Source organism: Aulonocara sp. 'chitande type north' Nkhata Bay, linkage group LG1 (assembly GCF_057382095.1).
Source record: "Aulonocara sp. 'chitande type north' Nkhata Bay isolate Kocher_YH1m ecotype deep benthic linkage group LG1, A_spYH_male_GT1.1, whole genome shotgun sequence".
Classification (NCBI taxonomy): Eukaryota; Metazoa; Chordata; class Actinopteri; order Cichliformes; family Cichlidae; genus Aulonocara; species Aulonocara sp. 'chitande type north' Nkhata Bay.
In genome coordinates, this window is record NC_141344.1 from 7,949,805 (window position 1) to 7,970,405 (window position 20,601).

The following is a 20,601-nucleotide window of genomic DNA, read 5'->3' on the forward strand; positions in this document are numbered from 1 at the left end:
CCTGGTGGGTGATGGGCTCCGCCAGGGCTGCCCTTTGTCTCCGGTTCTGTTCATAATTTTTATGGACAGGATTTCTAGGCGCAGCCAAGTGGCGGAGGGCTTTCGCTTTGGTGGCCTCAGAATCTCATCTCTGATTTTTGCAGATGATGTGGTTCTGTTGGCTTCATCGGGTGAGGGCCTCCAGCTCGCACTGGAACGGTTCGCAGCCGAGTGTGAAGCAGCGGGAATGAGGATCAGCACCTCCAAATCTGAGGCCATGGTTCTCAGCCGGAAAAGGGTGGAGTGCCCACTCTGGGTCGGGGATGAGTTCCTGCCCCAAGTGGAGGAGTTCAAGTATCTCGGGGTCTTGTTCGCGAGTGATGGGAGAAGGGAGCCGGAGATCGACAGACGGATTGGGGCTGCAGCTGCAGTAATGCGGACGCTGCACCGGTCCGTCGTGGTGAAGAGGGAGCTGAGTGTAAAAGCGAAGCTCTCAATTTACCGGTCGATCTACGTCCCTACCCTCACCTATGGCCACGAGCTGTGGGTAGTGACCGAAAGAACGAGATCGCGGATACAAGCGGCAGAAATGAGCTTCCTCCGAAGGGTGGCTGGCCTCTCCCTTAGAGATAGGGTGAGAAGTTCGGCCATCCGGGAGGGGCTCAGAGTAGAGCAGCTGCTGCTCCACATCGAAAGGAGCCAGCTGAGGTGGTTCGGGCATCTGACAAGGATGCCCCCTGGGCGCCTCCTGGGTGAGGTGTTCCAGGCATGTCCCACCGGGAGGAGGCCCCGGGGCAGACCCAGGACACGCTGGAGAGATTATATCTCTCGGCTGGCCTGGGAACGCCTTGGTATTCCCCCGGATAAGCTGGAGGAGGTGGCTGGGGAGAGGGAGGTCTGGGCCTCTTTGCTTAGGCTGCTGCCCCCGCGACCCGGCCCCGGACAAAGCGGATGAAGATGGATGGATGGATGGATGGATGGAGATCCGATTTGATGAGCGGTGTCAGGCCTTAAGTCGGAGAGTAAACTACACAAGATGAACATGCTATTTTGTATTCATACAAGCTGTTTTTATTAGTGAAGTGATATGAATTGTAAATTATAATCTAAGCCTAAATAGACGTATAACTAATAGTTTTACCAATGAGGTACACTCACTTCAACCCACAAACTAACAACCCATGTTTTCAGCCGTTATTGTGGTATCGTTATTGAATCACAAGGTAAATACGTGAAATGCATCAGCGGTATTGTGAGGGGCAGAAAGCAATCCCATAGCTAGTTTGATGAAGCTTTTTAATTATGACCTTTATTATTTAGGCTAGATTAGACCAGACTAGTATCGAGGTACCTTTATGTGCCATGTGAGCTGGAAGTAAAGTGTGGTTATGCAAATCATGTTTTTTTCTCAACTCTAGCCAAGTAGTTTTAGCGCCTAATGTAACCAAATTAATTTAGAAAAAAATGCCATGCAGGTTGCTGTGTGTTTCCCGTGTGTTTGTACCCCAGCCCATCTCTGAACATGGCCTTTTAAATAGTTTCAAAATATGCATATTTTTTATTATTTCAAAGTACTGTTACAGATTAAAGTAATGAGAGGGTGTTAAATACAGTTGTGCAACAAGTACGCACAAAGTGTCCTTTGGCACCTGTAGCAATAGTATGCTGGATCTGTCCTTACAATTAATCTTGTGTGGATTCCAACATAAGGACCCTTTAGCATCACATTTAAACACACCGGTAAGCCAGACAGCAAAGTGCAAATGTGAATGAAAGATCAATACCAGCTGTGTTTATCTGAAGGACTGTAACTGATACAAATGCAGCACTGAGCCTCTAAGAAGCTTAAAATAAGTTCACCTTTAAGATATCACATTATTTTTATTCTTCCTACTTCACGAGTTGACTTTATATGCTTAGAAATATATCAAAAGAGGTCTGCTTCACATATTTACAAATGGTTAACATCAAAACAAAGTGCAAAGAAAGAAAGCGCCTTATCTGTTCATTGGGTAGAAATTTTCTGGGTGGGTGGGGGGACAGTATCCTGTGACTTTATGACTCACAGTGAAGTGTGAAAAAGTCCTGATACTCTGTGAGCATGTGTCCTTAACTAGCCATGCAGAAAGAAGTGATGTCACCGCGTGAGACTCTGCCAATTGGCGAGGTCAGATATCCTGTCCTGTAGTTCTGAGGCCATGGCTGCCCTCGCATCATTTCCCATGAGCCCTCTTGGGGAAACAAGCCGCCCTCCCATAGGGTTTATGCAAGTGTATCTGCAAACTTTGGCACAGCTGAATGCGATGCTAAGAATTATCAATTTCTTTCATCAAAACTCATGTTTTTTGTCTTTTAATGTTATTTATACTGAGAAAAATTTCCTCATCCAGTTTAACTTTACTCATACAGACCCATGCAGACCCAGTCTTTTTCAGCATTGATATAGATGTGGATCAATTTCAGTGATACGACTGATTTGTGACTGATTTATTCTAAATGTGTAAACTTTTTAACATATGTAACTAAATACACAAAAGATGGATACTTTGTACAGACATATCAGCACAGCAAACAGCCAAAAAATTGTAATGGGTTTTGTTTTGCTTCCTGGCCTGTTCACACATTGTTGTGGGACCTCTGGGGGCGTCCTGTGGTGCCTGACAGTAGGATGTTTGTAGCAGATCCTTTGGTTCCTTCATGATTCCTGCTTTTTACACAACGTTAGACACAATTAGTTTTGTATTTTGGACATTTGGAAGTCCGATCAGTTCCTTTACCATATTTCTCGAGCTACAACTAAAAAAAAGCACAAAACATTTTAATGTATACTTTATTAATCCCCTGTAGGGAAATTACTCTCTGCATTTAACCCATTCACTCATTGAAGCAGTGTACAGCCACCAATCCAGCGCCTGGGGAGCAGTGTGTAGGGACCTGCTCAGGGGTACCTCAGGGTAGCCGTTCAGTGGATTCAAACCCTTGACCTTCCAATCACGGGGCGACCACTTTACCTACTGAGCTATCCCTGCCCTATTTTGTGCAGTTCAGTGGGGTGCACTACTCCTTTGGGGGAGACAGCTGTACCCCGAACCCATCTGAAAGTTGCTTAAATATCTTTTATCCCATTTTAAAAGATAAAAATATCAGGTTTTCTTTCAGAGGTGCGTTTTTGTCACCTTTGGACGGAGCAGACTAGCCGATCATCTGCTTTAATCTTTATATTTAGCACACAGACATAGGAGCAGTTTTGTAAAGCAAGAAGCTGTCAAAATGTCCCTGCTGTTTTCTGCTGTGCCTCTCAGGATCAGTTTCAAAAATGTGATTTCAGATTGCAATTTGACCCACTTTTGCTGCTGCTTTGATAGCTTTGCTCTGTTCTGCTCTGCTGACCTTCACTCATCTGTCAACTTTATTTCTCTTCTTCCTTTCACTTCTCTTCTCTGCTGTCGTCTTCTTACCTCTCCTTCTGTCTGTCTGTTAGAGTAAAGATGCTGGCATCAGGACTCTCGTCATGTTGGATGAGCAGGGAGGTAAGTTGACAGGGAGAGATCACTTTTATCTGCTCTGCTCCTGATTCTCTCTTGCTGCAGTTTCATGGTGTACAATCGGAGAGTCGTCATCAGTACATCCAGTATAACACTCTAGATTCTCAGACCAAGTTTAAGGAAAAATAATGACATTTATGGTCTTACAGCAGACCTGCACAGGGAAAAGTGAAATGAAGGGGTTCCCACAGGTTCGGAGACCCTTTGCAACTTTTACTTCTTCTAGATCAACCTTGGCTTCTTCTTCTTGGCTTTCTCTTTCCATAATTTCAGGCTGAACTAAACATTGATTAAGTTTGGCTTTTAGGGATGCGACTTTTTAAAAATACAAACCAAAACAACAGAATCACTGTAAAACTGACTGCAGCACAACACTTTTTTTTATCAGTGGCGGAAGCCACAATTGTAAGAAAAAGTTACATTTGATTAACGGAGTATACTGGAATGTGCTGCTGAGCTTGCCTTCTGCTTTGCCTCCCTGTATTACACTTTCATGCCCTTTTCTCAGTCACATGTTTATGTTTATGCACCAATTCATCAGCTGAGCTTTGATGCAGGCTGATATTCCCCTCGTTGTTCACCATCCACTTCAGATATCATGAGATTTGTCAAAGGCAGTGGTTGATAACAACATAAACAGGCATCAGCTGTTAGTCAGTTTAACACTACACATTGATGTTAGCCCACATTTCACAATCATTGCAGCCCTACACCTTATGAATTAAAACTTGGATTCTTTCTTAGCTGTATGTTAAGTACATGTTTTACTTTGCTCTGTTAAAGCAAGCTAACATGTTTGCGATTCACCTGATTGTCAGGTCTAAATGTTCAGAGGTCAGTCAGTGACAGATAATGTGTCTTACCAAAGTCATTTTTGGGAGATTTACTCTATGACTCAAGAAGAGCCTTTTCCGGCCTGTTTTTGTCTACGTAACTTGGGAGCAAGTCAAACAAATAATGATTTTCTGTGGAGATTCTTCATTTTAAGATTTTCAGTGAGCAAAACAGCTGAATGCACTTCACAACAAAGTCAAATTTAGAGGGAAAAAAGTATTATAGTAGTATAGTATAGTATTTTTATTTCTTAATACTTGGTACATAACTCTGGGTGGATTACCATTACTTTTGAAAGCCACTTAGATTAATGGAAATCATGGATGTTTACCCTCAAAGTAGGGATTATAAATCCCTTCACTGTTTGTCCGCAAACTACACACATGTACATCACTCTGAAGTATTAATTAACACATGCGGACTGTCAGAGCGTAGTAACTCCAGCTGTTTTCAAACTCAAACATAACCTAGTTATAAGTGTAACTGGAGATTTTATGCATGATGTAATACATGTTGTTGTGCCAGTTGTGCAGACACCCAGTAACCATCATGTGTGGCTCAACTAGCTAGCTTAACTGGAAGCTCTAAGCACTAGCTTTGCAAAACCTGTTTAGAATGAAGAATACAGTGAATGAAACAGTCCATGTGACAATTTATTAAGATTCACTTAAAAAAAAGTGTAAACTGAGTAGAGCTGAAATTAAAGAGCTAAACATTACAACAGCAAAACATTGTGTGTGTGGCTTTAGTTTTAAATGGACACAGTTAGCATGTTAGCTTGACTGCATGAATGAAACACTTTGCTTATAGATAGAAATAAGACCTCTTACTGTTTAACACCAATGGTTATGTTAGTTCTGAGTTTTTTCCACAATTTTTTAAAGTGTATGAACACTATCGTCTCTGAAAAAGTCTCCATGTTTGCAGAGAGTCCTCACTATTTTTAAAAAGTGTGCTAGAACTATGGAAAGGTTTTTTTGCACAAACTCTGTGAAACATGCATTAGAGTGTGTGAAGAAAATGAAGTTCAGTGAAGGCTACTACCAGTCAGAGGTCAGTGGTTTGAGTCCCACAGAAGTTAAAATTAATAACATACTGAAACTGACTGAATTTGTATGTTTTTCCAACCTTCATAATAATATTTGAAGACTACTTTTCTGCCTTTAATAACCACAAAATCTGCTGGTTCGTGGATGCATGTAGAGACACAAGGCTCATGGATTATGCGTAAAAGAGTTTTAAGTAAAAATACAGGCAGCCAGAAATGCTATAATAACAAACAAAGGAGGAAGAAAGAAATTCTCAGTAAATATGTACAGTTAATATCCAGTAAATATATCTAAACATTTAGTCATTTGCTGAAAAAGTGTGAAAAAGTGCTTGCCCCTGTCCTGATTTCGTATTTTTTGTATGTGTCACACTTAAATGTTTCAGGTCAAATATTATAAATAAATATTACTTTTATTTTTGCTAATGTATTTATTTAGCTTTATATTAATCCTTCTGTGCTTTAATTTCGCTCCCATTTTAATTTATCTCCCTTTATATTTATGAATTATGAATTTATTTGTGAATATTATTTTTTAATGGTTTTACATTTACCATATTTATCTCATTAAAGACAAACATCAGATAAACATTTACAAAGCAAACTATAAAATACCATGTTCTGTCACATCTTACTATGTTATTCGTGGCACATTCAATTTTATTTATAGTGAAATCACATTTTGTTATTTAATTCTGGTCCTCCATATAGGAAATATGTCTGTATCTTAAGCAGGCAGTTCTATGCATGAGAGAGCAGCCTACAGTAATGGGCCTGTCAAAAGAACAGATAGCCTATTTTCCTCTTCTCTCTTTCCTCACATCTACTTTCCCCCTGAGTAACTCTTGCCACAGCACACAGCTCACTGCTGTAATAACAGGACAACAATCAATGCAGAGATTTAAATTACCTCTGCCTCTAAACGAATGTCCTCTGTACCTGACCCTACATCTCTCTTGCTTGCACTGCCTTTCTCTTCTCTCTTTTCTCTCTTTTTTTCCATCTATCCTTCTCTCTTGGTTACTGATGGTAATTTATTTGTGTCTCCTTCACATATAGATATAAGAATTACCTCCTATATTTCTGTTAAAGAAAATCACTGGGCTGGTCATGCCTGTAGTAATTAGTACACTCTTGTTGAGGTGTAAACTGGGCTGTGACTAATCCCTCTTTGCACTTTACACTAAACGACATGCACGCACACTCATGCACAGGTCACACCGGAGGAGATTTGTCATTTCTTGCAGAGATGTCTCACCTGTGATGGAGGTCTTACTGCAGCTAATGAGCCCCTCCCTACTTGGCTGTTACATGCTGTGTGACCTAAATTCAACCAGACTCAAGGCTGATGGATTATACACAACTGTGCTTGGATGAGTTTTTAACAATTGTGACATTTTTGCAAACAGCACTAAACTTTGTCGATCACGTTTTCCATCTGGGGTTGCCATTTAAAACAAAATGCATTTGTGTTTATCCATGAACTTAATTTTAAGATCACAAAAATAATTTAGTTATTTTTAATTCATTAAAGAAGCTAAGTGTTCAAAAAATCAAGACTAAACCTTTTGTGAAGACAGACGATGGCCACTAATAGAGAAGATAAAGTCTACTAAACATTGAGTTAACAAACAAAGCTAAACATGTAACTTGGGAGTGTGTCACTGCTGCGTTCAGCAAGCAGCCTTTTCACAGGCTTGGATGTGTGTCGGAAATTGCAATACATAAGCAAGAAAATCCCTTACATAAGTCTAGACTTTGCAAAAGGTTTTATATATAAATAATGAAGGAGTTTTCTATTTAAATCAAGGTCAGTCCGTTTTATAAATGCGGCCCCTGCAGGCTGAACATGCATAACGATTTTGTCATGATTTATGTTGTTACGTCCCCCCCGAAGGAGTCTAGGCATACGAGTAAGGGGACCAGTAACAAATGAGTCCAGAACAGAATGAAAGGAGAACAGACAGGTGTTCTTAGTAAATAAAAGTCTTTATTATAGATAATCTTAACATAAAGAGCCGGCAACGCCGTTTTACCGATAACACTTGGAAAAAGGAAAAAGGTTGCAACAACACAGGACACAACAACCAAACAAAAACTCCACACCACGAGGAGGCACTTCCAGGGGCCCACAAGCTCACCCTGTCACTAGCAGCAGCTAGCTTTACTGCTGCCGAGGCCCACAAGCCCACACTACTCACGTGAAGCAGTTACACTGCACACTGCTTCCACACTATAGGATCTCTCCCGACAACTGCGACACCCAATGTGGGAACACCAGAGAAAAACCCCCTGCTCACAGCTCATCCCCAGCTTAGATAGCTTCAGAGGTGATTGCTGACTGGATTCAGGTGGCAAACCAGGCTAACCAAGAGCAGCTGTCTCCTGGGGAGAGAGGAGAGTGAGAGAAACAGAGGGGGTAGGAGTGGCAAGAGAGGAGGAGGCGGAGAAAAACACCACGCCCACACAAGGGCAGTTTCAGGAGGCACAGCTGTAACATATGTTCATAATAACTAGTTTATTAATAAAGAGTTGAAGTTTATCCTTTCCATTTTCTTAACTAATATTGGTTTCTGCTTAGCGATATGTCTGAGCCTCTCTGTCTGTCATTTTATTAGCAGGATTATTTAAAAGGTTATGAATTCATTTGCAAGGAAATTTTTATAGAGGTGGAACTTGGGCTAACTTTGACGTGATTAACTCTTGAAATTGATCTGGATCTGAGGATACTTTGAAGAATTCTTTTTAAGTAGACATTTTGCAGTTTTACAAAAATAGTATCACACTGACGTAAGAAAACTCGGGAGAGATTTTCTTGGTGTTCTCAATTAAATATAATAAGACTAATCTGGAACCAGATATTCCTCCTTATCCAGGGATTCAGTTTATAAATGGGGTAGGGTGAATTCAGTGTCAGACAGCTTTCATTTCTATCTACATCACGCAGTTACAGCCAGGCTTGAGACTGAAAAATCGATACATTGTTTCCTTTTGTCTTAATAATACACTGGTGGATTTTATTAAAATGTGCAGGCGCCATGACTGGATTATTCAATCAGTTTGAATGACCAGAGTAACTACTATGGTGGCACCTATAGATGGCATTACCTTCTTTTTCTGTGGCATTAATACTGAATGAAGCCTGTTTAATGCTTTGCATGCGGCATTGTGTTGTTAAACCCTCCGATATGCCTTTACACAGGCACAGTAATAGTTTTTTTCAACAATAGTCCGTCCAAATTTGTACTTAACCTATCATATTTTGAGACCTTTTAAATAATCTTTGGCCCTTTCTGCCTCTTCTGATCCTTTTTTCTTCTTTTCGTTCCTTTTGGATCTCAGGCTTCTCAGCCACCTAAGCCATGAATTTCTGTCTTTCACTCTCTTTGTCATCTATTTCTATTCTCACTGACATGCAGTAATATTTAAGCAGTTAAGGTGGCAGAATAAATGTCCTTGTGTACACTTGCAGAATTGGATGAAGCATACTGCTACTGATTCTCAGCACCACTCACATCAAATACTTACTGAGAAAAGATGATCCCATGGAGGTAGGGAAAAAAAGGCTATCACGAGAAATGCATGCAATTAAAAGTCACATGGAAAGCTCCAGATGAAGAAAAATTAAAGTTCATTTGATACTTTTAATGCTTTTTGCCCGCTTTGCCTTCTGCATCTAGCAAAACACAGTCTGCCTCTTGCAATCTAGCGTAGAGCGCCAGCCCTCGATACAAACCAGTCAACTTTATTTCAACACTCTCATGCCTTTGTCCTCACCAGAACAACTTGATCGTGTGGAAGAGGGCATGAACAAGGTGAACGCAGACCTGAAGGAGGCCGAGAAAGATTTAAAAGATATAGGACAATGCTGTGGTCTGATATGCCCATGTATTAAAAAGTAGGTACCGGCCAGGAGTCGTGCGCTCTTGCCTGTCCAGTGCTGGTGATGGTGGTGGTGGTGGTGATGGTGATGTCTGATGTCTCTCTTGTCACAGTCAATGTCTTTTTTTGTCTTCTCTCCTTTGTCCCCCTTCTCTACTCCCATCCCCTTCCTTCCACCCTGCAATTTCTTCCTCTCTTCTCTTCTCACGTGCTTACGTTCTTTTGCTGGGATAAATGACAATGTGTTGGTAATCAGAACAACTGGAACGCATCGAGGAGGGGATGGACCAAATCAATAAGGACATGAAGGATGCAGAAAAGAATTTGAACAATCTAGGACAGTTCTGTGGTCTATGTTCATGTCCCTGTAACAAGTAGGTGTTGCCTATGTCGCCTGACTGCATGTGTTTCAGTGCCTGCCTACCTGCCTCTTTATCCATCTGCCTGCTTCTGGTGTGTAGAGCATGGTGAACTGTGGTGTGAGCAGTCAGGCCTACAGCCACAACAGCACGCTCTCTGAACAGGCACCAGCATTGCATGCACGAGTGTGAGACAGATTATTTAAATTAAGACTCTGCAGGGAGAGAATGTGTGCATGCATGAACAACATACGGATGCCACTGTATTTTCTGTCCAGCCTCAGCAGCTGTCAAAAGCCCTTCATTCCACATTGGATGAGAGATTCTCTTCCAGCAGGGAGCAGCATCTGCAAGGATCTCGGCCACAGAAACACTCCAAACCCTACCCAAACTCCCACCCTAACGTCCTGCAGCATGATGCATCACGTTGTGTAAAAGTCCAACCAAGAAACAAATCAGTTAGTCGCCTCCTTACATAAAGATATATAATTGGTTATGCCTCAGTGCATTCAAATGAATCCAAGCTTTTTTCTATTTTTTCTTTTTTATAACAATAGGACTCTTTGAAGAAAAAGGGTAACTTTGTTTTACTGGCTGTTATTGTTATCAAGTAAAAAAAAGCTTATCCTGGGTTACACAGTTACTTGATAGTCACAGCCAGTCAGTCTGACGGGTCCTCCAGTTCAGAGACATACGTTAAAGTTTTATATTTCACATTTAGCCTTTTGGAAATGTGTTTATTTGCCTTTTTGCAGACATTGTGGTGAAAATCTGCATTTTTAAATACTCTATCCATGTCAGTTCAAGACCCTACAATATTAGAGAGCAACCCCCAGTGATCCAGGAATTTGTTTGGAGGAAATTATGAATTTGGTGACAGTAGGAAGGACTCTATGCTTCTGTAGAGTGTAACTAAAGGTGTTATTGTATCACTTATAAACACATATATATATTTAAGGAAGTGAAAGCTGGGAAAATTTACAACCTTACCTCTGATTATAGATTGAATCCTACCTCTCTTCCCTCAACATTGCCCTGCACATTACAGTCTCATGCATGAGTTAGGCAAACTTGTTCTCTTTTTTCTGACCACTGTTTCAGTATTAAAGTTCTTAAATCTGTATATTTACTTTTTAAAGTTAAGTTGGATTGCTAATGTCAGTTTTGCCAAACTCCTGTGTGATCTGTTCTCTACCCTTTTAGCAGCCAAACTATGGCTGCTGAGTCATGTCTGAGCATACTACACGCTGGAACAAATACATTTGCTGGATATGGTTATACTATTTCAGAGCTATAGAAAATACAAGTGGCTTACAAACCAAAAGTATATATAAGAAAATTATATTTTTTATTTTCATTTGGTTTACACCCAAAGTGTTTCTCAGATATTTGCCTGGGAGTGAATAAAGTGAAGTCTTAATGATTAACAATATGCACATTGTATGTACAAAGGTACAAGCCATGAATATGGGGAGTTGGGTAAAACTTGCTCTTTTGTTTTTGAGGAAAGGATTACACAGAACCAAACAAATGATTTTTATGTTATATCTGATTTTATTCCTGTATTACTTAACTGGTATTTTTTTTAGTATTTTTGTTTGCCTTTAGTGTGTAAAGCAACAATTTTTAGATCTAATCTGGAAATGACATTACATTTGAACAACAGATAATTATTGTCCAACACAGTGACATTGACATTAGCACTATCCTTTTCGCTTTACTTCAACACATCAGTCATTATGTATGAGTAAAGTCTCTTTTTCCCATTTGGAGAATATTTAATATTTGGGTGTATTTAAAATCCGTCTTTATTCTGCTTCCAGAAGATTTGGTTTTTGGGTTCAGAGCTTGTCTATTCTATGGCTCTTTGGTCCTCCCTTTTGTAAACCAGTAGTTATGTAATCCTGTGGTTACGTCATATGTTTCATTTGATTGAGACTGTTTGTATGGCAACCCTGGGTCAAATAGCATGAGAAAAAGAATTCTAGCATGTCTAGAATACCTGGTGGGTGAATTTGTGTTGCCTCAAATGGGCTGTAATTGGCTGAAAACCAAACTAAATTTACCTAAGTGGAAATCTTCACCTACCAGATATTCCAAGCATTGTAAAACAAATGTTAAGAATTACATTTGCTTATTTGACTGTATGCAGTGAATCCTCCTACTGATCTATCCATCCAGATGAAATGAAGGGCTGGTTTTAGCAAGTCTTCCATGCAAAATGATCACATTGTATGTTTAGGGATTTATTTTTTTTAAATTAATATGCTTTTTTTTTTTTTTTAAATCACATTGGATCTAACGGCTTTCTTTTAATAGATAGAGCATGTATCGGATCCTTTGCCTTTTTTACATTTTTCCTTTTTCATGTCAAATATCATGTTTCTGCCTTGCATGTCTCCTCACTGCATGTTTACATCTCTGTGTTTGTGTGTCTTCTGTCTGGAGACTGCTTGTTGTGTTCAGTGTTTGTGCTTTTCTGTATGTGCTTGTGGGAGAAGTTTTGTTTTTAAACTTTTAATTCCTTTCTTGCATAAGCCACATTGAAGCTTACTGTGTTGGATTCAATTGATCTGCATGTTAGATCAATTATTTGCTAACAGACTGCAAATGCATGTATGTAACCTTATCATACGTGGCTGGCATGTTGCTTTTAGGTGGCTAATTGGCTTAAAACCATCTGCAGTGTCTTCTAAACATATATTCATATATATATGTTTTGATTGTAAATAGCAAGAAATAAATCCACATGGATAAAGCTGCTTACTCACATTCACACTCACTGGCTGCCTTACATGTTTACTCAGATACACAAACCAGCCCACAAATACACACATACACAACCATTCAGTCATTAACAAACATGCATATACATGCACACACATAAACATACACACACAGAATAAAAAGCTACACTGACTCTGACTGAACTGTATGTGTGGTAGGATTAAGGGCGGGGGCCAGGCCTGGGGAGGGAACCAGGATGGAGTGGTGAACAGCCAGCCGGGGGCACGAGTGGTGGACGAACGCGAACAGATGGCCATCAGTGGGGGCTTCATCCGCAGGTAACCATTCATGTGTGTAGGTGTTGGTTTGTGTACGCCCCAAGCTTGCTTGTTTGTGTCTGACTCTGTGCATAAATGCTCAGGTTTGGTTGTTGTGCAAAATGAGATATGTGGTAGTGTTTATGTATGTAATTATGTAATGACTGGAGGCATATCCTGGAGCCGACTGTTCATGTGACTCTTTAAGTAACTGTTTTCCTTCCTTATGCACAATGTGACTGTAATCTCTCAACTGAGTTTCGCCTCAGGAACAGATCAAATTGTATATCAGTTTAATGTTTAAAGATGTAAATACTGACGAACTGTGGAGACATTTCAGTCTGCAGCAATATCTCTTTAATTATGCATTAATTCGATATTTATATCAACACAATAATAGTTCCCACGACAACATTTTGAACCTATATCAGCGTTTAACCATTTAAAGCAAAAACTTATTTTTATTTATGTATCGCAGCTTAATTACCTGAAACCTATCTTTGGCTTACCAGAGGGATCTCAGCCCTCATGTTGAAAGTCATTCAGTAATACCTAGTTATGTAATTTGCTGTCTGAAAGGTGAACATTTGTACTTTTAAACGTGATGTTTCTAACCCTTCATTCTCACTAGAGACAAAAACACTGTAGTAGTTAGTGTTTCCTTCTTAAAGCAGATGTGTTATGTGTTAACCTATTTTCTGTTGTGCACGTACTTCACAGTAGAAAATGGTCACCAATAATGCTAATATTTTAAGTTAGAGCATGTACAGGTATTTCCTTTGTGCCAGTAGGGCAGGCTTTTCTACTTTTCTGTCTATATGATTTCAGTGAGAGCAGAAATTCCTCACAGGTAGAAACCCGACTGCCTTCTATTTAAACCTTTGGTTTGCAAGAGGCAGTCAAACAGAACACACCAGACTTAAAGAAACCCTCCTGTAGAGGCAAATGAGTTACAATGACTCACAGACAATGGATAAACTGAGGGGCTGCATGAATAAGACCTTTTAGTAAGGAATAAGGATTGGATAAGGGCTTTTTAAAATTAATATTACATGTTTTTAGGAAGCAATTTAACTCCATTAAAATGCTCTCCAGCACAATCCAACAACAGCTCCCATTGACCTTAAGCCAATAAGCAGTCTCACTTCAACCTTGTGAATTTTTCAGGGTAACAGATGATGCTCGGGAGAATGAGATGGATGAGAACCTGGAGCAGGTGGGCGGCATCATTGGCAACCTGCGTCACATGGCCCTGGACATGGGTCAGGAGATTGACACGCAGAACCGCCAGATTGACAGGATCATGGACAAGGTAGTGTACAGTCAGAGCTTTTTATGCCACTACCATGAACAGTATTCAGTTTATTTGATATGGGATGGTGTTTTATATCTGTATAATAAATATATATGATGTTTGATGGAAACAAGTCAGCTTCAAAAATGACGCTTTGAAATATATCTAGACTGACTCATTAGGTTATAATTTCTCAAAACATTAAAAAAAAAAGAAGAAGAAAAAGACAGAAATCGAAAAAAGGAATTAAAATCAGAACGTGTAGTTGGACCGTTCCATTGCTGGAATTTTATGTAATGCAAATAAAACACAAAAATACGTGCAAAATATAACTGTATAGAAAAAACAGAAGTTGGCTAATGGATTACAGGCTTGGCATCAGGGTATATAACAGCAGATATAAACCAGTTGTGCTGACTTTGATCAGATTTAGCCCCGATTTCACACACTAATGGGGAATTCCTGATTCACGTGCCATTGCATACTTTATCCATCCATTCAGTATCTTCATTTAATTTGCCCCTCTCCAATCTTTAGCACTGGTTTGACCACATTTTCCTACCTGAGCTCTATAACAGTTGGTGCTTCTTTCTTTCAGGCTGATTCCAACAAGACCAGGATTGATGAGGCCAACCAGCGTGCCACAAAGATGTTGGGCAGTGGCTAAACTACAGCGAAAAGTGCTTTCACCCTATTTAATCCATGTCACCCTAACCCCCACCCCCCCAAAAAAACAAACAAAAACAAACAAAAAAAGAAACCCTCAACCAAACCTATCCCTGCCCTTAACATCGACACCTGGCGCCCTCTTCCTTTGCTTAGTAGCAGGCACTGCAAAATTATGCTTTTATTGTGATACTGATAGAGTTTTGCACACATGCACATATCACACGTTGCTCTGCTCGCCCATCCAACTCCTGCATCACTTCCAGTCCTTGTTGTCAGTGTTGTTCTGTGATGTTGCTCATCTAATTTTGTTTAAAAAAAATAGTTACACAACCACCAGTCAAACTCTTTCCATGCTGTACATAGTGTTTCTTTAATGGTTTCAGTGATTTAGATCACGTGTCCTGTTTTCTTCATCATTCTTTCTTTTTTTTTTTAAAAAAAAGTATATGTGTAAGATAAGTTGTATGTACCCCCCGTTTCAAAATGTCCTTCACTCATATCAGTATTCTGGTGTTGTCACACAGTGTATTCAACAGTTAAGATGTTGTGATGCTACAGTACCAATAAGGCCACACTGATTTGAAGTTACCAAATGAACATGCAGCCTTTACTGTTTATTACCAAGGCTACTGTTTAAATACATTTAATGGCCATAGTTGACCAAGTGTCTGGGCCATTTGGATGAAGATGTGGCTTTCTGGTCAAGACTATACACTGGTATTTTATCAACTCAATTAACAGAGCAGTCTTAAAAGAATATAATGCCATTTAAACTGTATAGAACAAGTATTTTTCCTCAGGGAGCGAAATCTGACCATTTAAAAACAAAAGCAAAATGTTTGTTTAATGCATTGAAATCTATAAAAGCCACCGCTTATAAGGCTTGGTGTGTAGGTGAACAACTGCAGTTTCTTATGGTCTGAATAGCATCATTGATAATCAGACAAATATTAGCATTAATCACAGTGAATGTACAAGGATGTGAGGCTTTGATGGAGGTCAGAGGTCAAGCAATCAATCCAACAACTTATTCACGTACCATGCTACAATTTATTCATGATCCAACCCTAGCAATATAAAGTAGTGCATTAAACGTATTATGCATGTCCATCTGCTGCTAGAAAACACAAATTAATTCAGTTAAACAAGCAAATATACCCCAACATGGAAACCGCATGCTACTATGTAGGCCACACAGAGGAGGGACCCGTATTTATCTGCAATGGTGCCACTCTTTGTTTCATGTCTCTTTACCTTTCCAAACTGTGACCATCACTGTAAAATAAAACCTTGGAAAATGCCAATAAAACTATCATAACTGTAGAATCATACTGAGTTTTCTTCCTTTTTTTGGAACAGAGTGGAGGTGGTGAGAAAACAGTTTGAGTAATGGCGTTAAATGTCTGCAGTGTTACACTACACACAAGTTAACACCTAATCTGAGTGTGTGAGTTGGTTAACAATTGTAGTAGCATTTTCAGATTCTGTATTTTTTATGTCTTTCTTCAGAATAAAGTACAATAATTGTTATGCAAGGAATCAGAGCCACAGTGTAATTGACATGTATGGATTTTATCTGGAATAGTTGAACAGTGTACTCCACCCCTTGCCCTATGAGCTGGGGTAGGCTCAAGAGATAGGCTTAAGAGAATAAATGAACTCAGAAGTTTTGGCTTCTTGGAAACATTTTGAGGTTTCATGATATCTGTATCATCTCATTTTTCACTTTATGGTGAATTTTTGAATTTCTATTCTTATTCCAGATGACTTTACATAAGAACAGTAACTTAAATTGTAAAGACTCTTATAAGAGTCTAATATCATTTCAAACTCATATGGGAACATGAATGTTCTGTGTAAATCCAATTTAAGAAAATGTTTTTTTTTCTGCTGCTGTTCCATGGTGAGGTCAGAGGTCAGGGAGCTTATAATTACATGTTTAAAGGAATTCTGAAATTGAGGCTAAATGCCTAAACATACAACATCAACATGGATATTTACAGAGAAAAGAAGAAAATAAAAGCCTGACTCGGATAGAGAAAGATAGAAAGAGACAGGCAGAGACAGAGAAGGAAAGATGTGCAGCAACACATTACACTAATGGACATCTACTGTGGTGCTCTGGGCTTAGGGGGGATTACAGTTCACCGCGTCACTAAGAACACACACACACACACACACACACACACACACACACACACACACACACACACAAACTTGAATCAACACATGACAGAGTGATCCACTGTACCTTAGTTACATCCACAGCAAAGGCCTGTCATGTGACTACAGACAACCCCCACATAAATCAGTATTTGAAAACTCTAAAGTATTTGATCATTTGTGTTTTGCATTGACATCTTCCACTTCTTTGACTTGGGCTGCACCTGCAGCCATACTAGAAAATTACTCGTGCTGTTACAACCAGAGGGCTAAAGACTATATTTTAAAACCAACAGCTCCCTCTGCTGGTGTTATAGGCCATTACCAGTGGTGTTACACTGTACCAACTTGAAATATGAATTTTAGTTTAGTAATTTACTAGTCTACTCCACTATTAAATTAGTTTACTAGTCTAATATATAAAACTATTAAACTAGTTTAGCTTATGAAGCCAAACTAGTTTGCTAGCCAAACCTCTGCTTAACTGATGTAATTATGGGACGGACAAATGATTTCGAAGATGGAACTGCCAGACAGGTGGAAAGGAGGATGACCACGGAGAAGATTCGTGTATTTAGTGAAGGAGTACATGCAGAGGATTGGGCTGACAGAGGAGGATGATCGGGATATTGTGAGCATCGATACTCAGCTATGGCGACCCCTAAAGGAAGCAGCCAAAAGAAGATAAGTGAAAGCAAAAATTCAACGCAAAATTCGAAAATATAAAACTGTAATAACTTTTATTTCTGCATATATGACTATATTGGGCATAATACTAATTTTCCATAATTGGAAAACGAAACTAAAAATAAAATGGAAACTAAAATGAAAAAAATATAAATGAGCAAGAAGAAAAAAATTCTTTTTAGAAATTTTATTGTTAAATCAATATATTTATATATTACTTTATAGTAGCAAAAAAACCCAAACAAAAAAAACAACAACAACAAAAAACAAAAAAACAACAAAAAACAAATCGCTCACGTCAACGGCCTGGAGGAGGCATTCGGCTGGCTTCGTTCAGTCACGTGACCATGGCGCCCTCGTCGTGTCCTTCCGTAGGTCCAGAGTACCCCTTTCTAGCACGTACAGGACGGTTAGTATCCAGTGCGGTAACATGTTCCGTGCCGTTTTCCGACTGTCAGCTTCAGGAGCGCGGAGTCTGACTCGGTCACGACCCTGCTACTCAGGTAGGACCGTCTGCTTTGCACCTTACTTGAAATTAAACAAACTGTGTGATAAATTAAGTAAAATGGGCTCGTATAGCTACCCAGCTAGCTTAGCTAACCCTGTGTGCTTGTATGTAGCTAGAAGCTAACATGGGGTGACATTGAATTAAAGTTGTGACCTGCTGTGTTTAAGGGTCTGAAATTAAAATAGTCTGGTGTTTTCACCTTTCGTTGTGTGATTTAAATATTGAGGCGCGAAGTGAATTAAAGCGTAAAAGTCACGACCTTGCGATGACCCTCCTCGGTTTGTTTGAGAGAGTCAGCGACCGCAGTTTGCACGCAGCTCATATCAACACGCTGAACTATGGTCAAAATTGAATGCAAATCACAATGCTACAGAGTTTGATCTAAGATTTACACCATGAGTATGTATTTTTGGCCTTTTTAATGCTGCTGTTCTCCTGAAATAACCGACCCGAGCTCACCTGTGCAGGTCATCTAATGTTAGTTGACGGTATATGGCAGACGGGTTTAGAACATTAATGAGTGCTATGTAAAAAGTTAATCATTATTCAGGATTGTTGGACTAAATAAATGGAGGCATTACAGTATTTGGTAGAAGTGGTTTTCACTATCTGTCCTTCAGTTAGTTTAAGAAGGTGCTCTGCTGCCTGTCCAGTAAGCGGTGCAGAGGGTCATCTGGATTATCCATAATGCATAACAGTTTGTTCAGTGACCTCCTCTCTACGACAAATTCTTAGTTTGCTGGCTTCCTACACTGGAAATAAAGAAACTGAAACCAAACTCGTTTACGTCTTCAAATGTACACGCAAACACCAGCTACTGTGATCAAGGCGATGTAGCAATAAATTGCATGACCCTATTTCACTTTACTCCCTCAAAATGTGTAACGACTACTGTTGTGCGTGTTTTCACTCTTTCTGTAATGCCGCTGGGATTTATAACTTTGGTACAGTACTTTGAGTTCTGTTTCTGTGTATAAAATGCAATTTCATACCAGAGTAGAAATGAAAAGGAATTAGAAGGTTTTTGACAATGTACCCTTGTTCAAAAGCCTCTGAGGTTGCATTCAGCCAGAGTGAAAAGTGATAAGAAGCAGCACTGTTAATGATAAGGCCATGCGAAGAGCAGTGGGGCTTTGAGTACTGTGGAAAAAAAATCAGTTTAACAGCAAAATGAACATATTGTTTTAAAATATATTGTTTGTTAAAAATGCTTTTGATATCTATTTAAAAAGGTAAATGTTTATTACTATGGTTCAGCACCAAGATGCACTTCCTGTTCATTTGTAGATGCAGGTAATTTTACAGTGTGTTCCAAAAGTTTAAAATGTCACTGTGTGTATGTTTGATTAAGGACCTGGAATGTTTTATTTACTTTAAGTACAATACAGTGTTTTAGAACTTTCTTTGTCTCGGGTAACAAAAAAAATAAATGTATGTTTTTTTAAGTCCAAATTAGTTCAGTTTTAAACTGTATTATTTATGTATGTATGTAATACAAGTATGTCCTTGAAACTTATTTATTGAATCCTTTTTTCAAGCTCCCTTGGCCTCCAGGTGCTACTCCCATGGAAAGGTGGAGACAGATGAGGAGTTTGATTCCCGTTGGGTCACTTACTTCAGCAAGCCTGACTTAGATGCTTGGGAACTCAGGAAAGGTGACTTTGAGTGGATTATTTTTGTATTGTTATAGTTCAAATGAGGGTTACTCTAAAAATCATAACTTTAAAATGACGTTGCTACTTCTGTAAACTAAACACACACACAGGAATGAACACCCTAATTGGATATGATTTGGTACCTGAACCCAAGATCTTGGATTCGGCATTAAGAGCTTGTCGGAGGCTGAACGACCTGGCCAGTGCCATCCGCATCCTTGAAGCTGTCAAGGTGTGTAAGACTCATTTCAATAAAATATGCCATTAGAGGAAATGAAGTCACATAAATCGTAGTCTTTGAGATTACAATTGGATGTACACCTTGTTAGGATTTTTTTGTGCCTTACAGCTGATCACATTTTTATCTTTATCTTAGGACAAAGCAGGCCCCCATAAAGACATCTATCCCTACCTGATCCAAGAGCTAAAGCCCACCCTCACAGAACTCGGCATTTCAACACCAGAAGAGCTGGGAATTGACAAGTTGTAGATTATCAAGGTGAGACTGCACCATACTGCAGCATGCTACCTGGATGGGCAGTGTGGATTTTAAAAAGAATTGCTTCAGGCATTAGTAACTGATGCTGCCCAGTGCTACCTCGAACTGTGCATTTGCATGCTGTTCTACTTTATTGCACAATATTATTGCAGATTATGTGGCCCGTTACGTACTTTCAATTGCAAACTTGTTTTGTTTCTCTTTCCTCAGGTTATTAGATGTATAAAGAGATGAGCTTTCCCGATTCTCTCCATGCTGAATTGTCAATATTGTTTAAATCCTAGCTGTCCTGTGGTGTACAAAATAATGGACCTTATAAATAAACCAGAAATTGATGATGTGTGCTTGTTCTTTGTCTATGACTAATACATCCTTTGATGTACTTAATTACACCTTCATAAATATCTGATGTGAAGAATAGATAATAACCAGCTG

General features: G+C 39.4%; 2 protein-coding genes across 3 annotated transcripts in view; both read left to right on the top strand.

The window, feature by feature from the left end:
* Positions 1-15,983, top strand: part of LOC147338623 (synaptosomal-associated protein 25-A-like) — a 41,113-nt gene extending 25,130 nt beyond the window's left edge. The window contains exons 4-8 of one of the 2 annotated variants that reach the window (XM_086313248.1): positions 3,461-3,509; positions 9,187-9,304; positions 12,593-12,712; positions 13,859-14,003; positions 14,584-15,983. In XM_086313248.1, coding sequence (XP_086169374.1) covers positions 3,461-3,509; positions 9,187-9,304; positions 12,593-12,712; positions 13,859-14,003; positions 14,584-14,652 — 501 coding nt within the window. In that variant the 3' untranslated portion in view covers positions 14,653-15,983. Of the gene's footprint in view, positions 1-3,460; positions 3,510-9,186; positions 9,305-9,544; positions 9,663-12,592; positions 12,713-13,858; positions 14,004-14,583 lie in introns of both variants that reach the window. The other variant, XM_086313166.1, reaches the window with a different exon arrangement.
* A 1,864-nt stretch (positions 15,984-17,847) lies between these two features.
* Positions 17,848-20,506, top strand: cox5ab (cytochrome c oxidase subunit 5Ab). Its single transcript, XM_086313442.1, has 5 exons — positions 17,848-18,007; positions 19,551-19,667; positions 19,778-19,899; positions 20,044-20,166; positions 20,377-20,506. Exons 1-4 carry the CDS (start codon positions 17,935-17,937, stop codon positions 20,155-20,157), a joined length of 426 nt encoding a protein of 141 aa, XP_086169568.1. The 5' UTR covers positions 17,848-17,934; the 3' UTR covers positions 20,158-20,166; positions 20,377-20,506.
* The last annotated feature ends 95 nt before the right edge of the window (positions 20,507-20,601 follow it).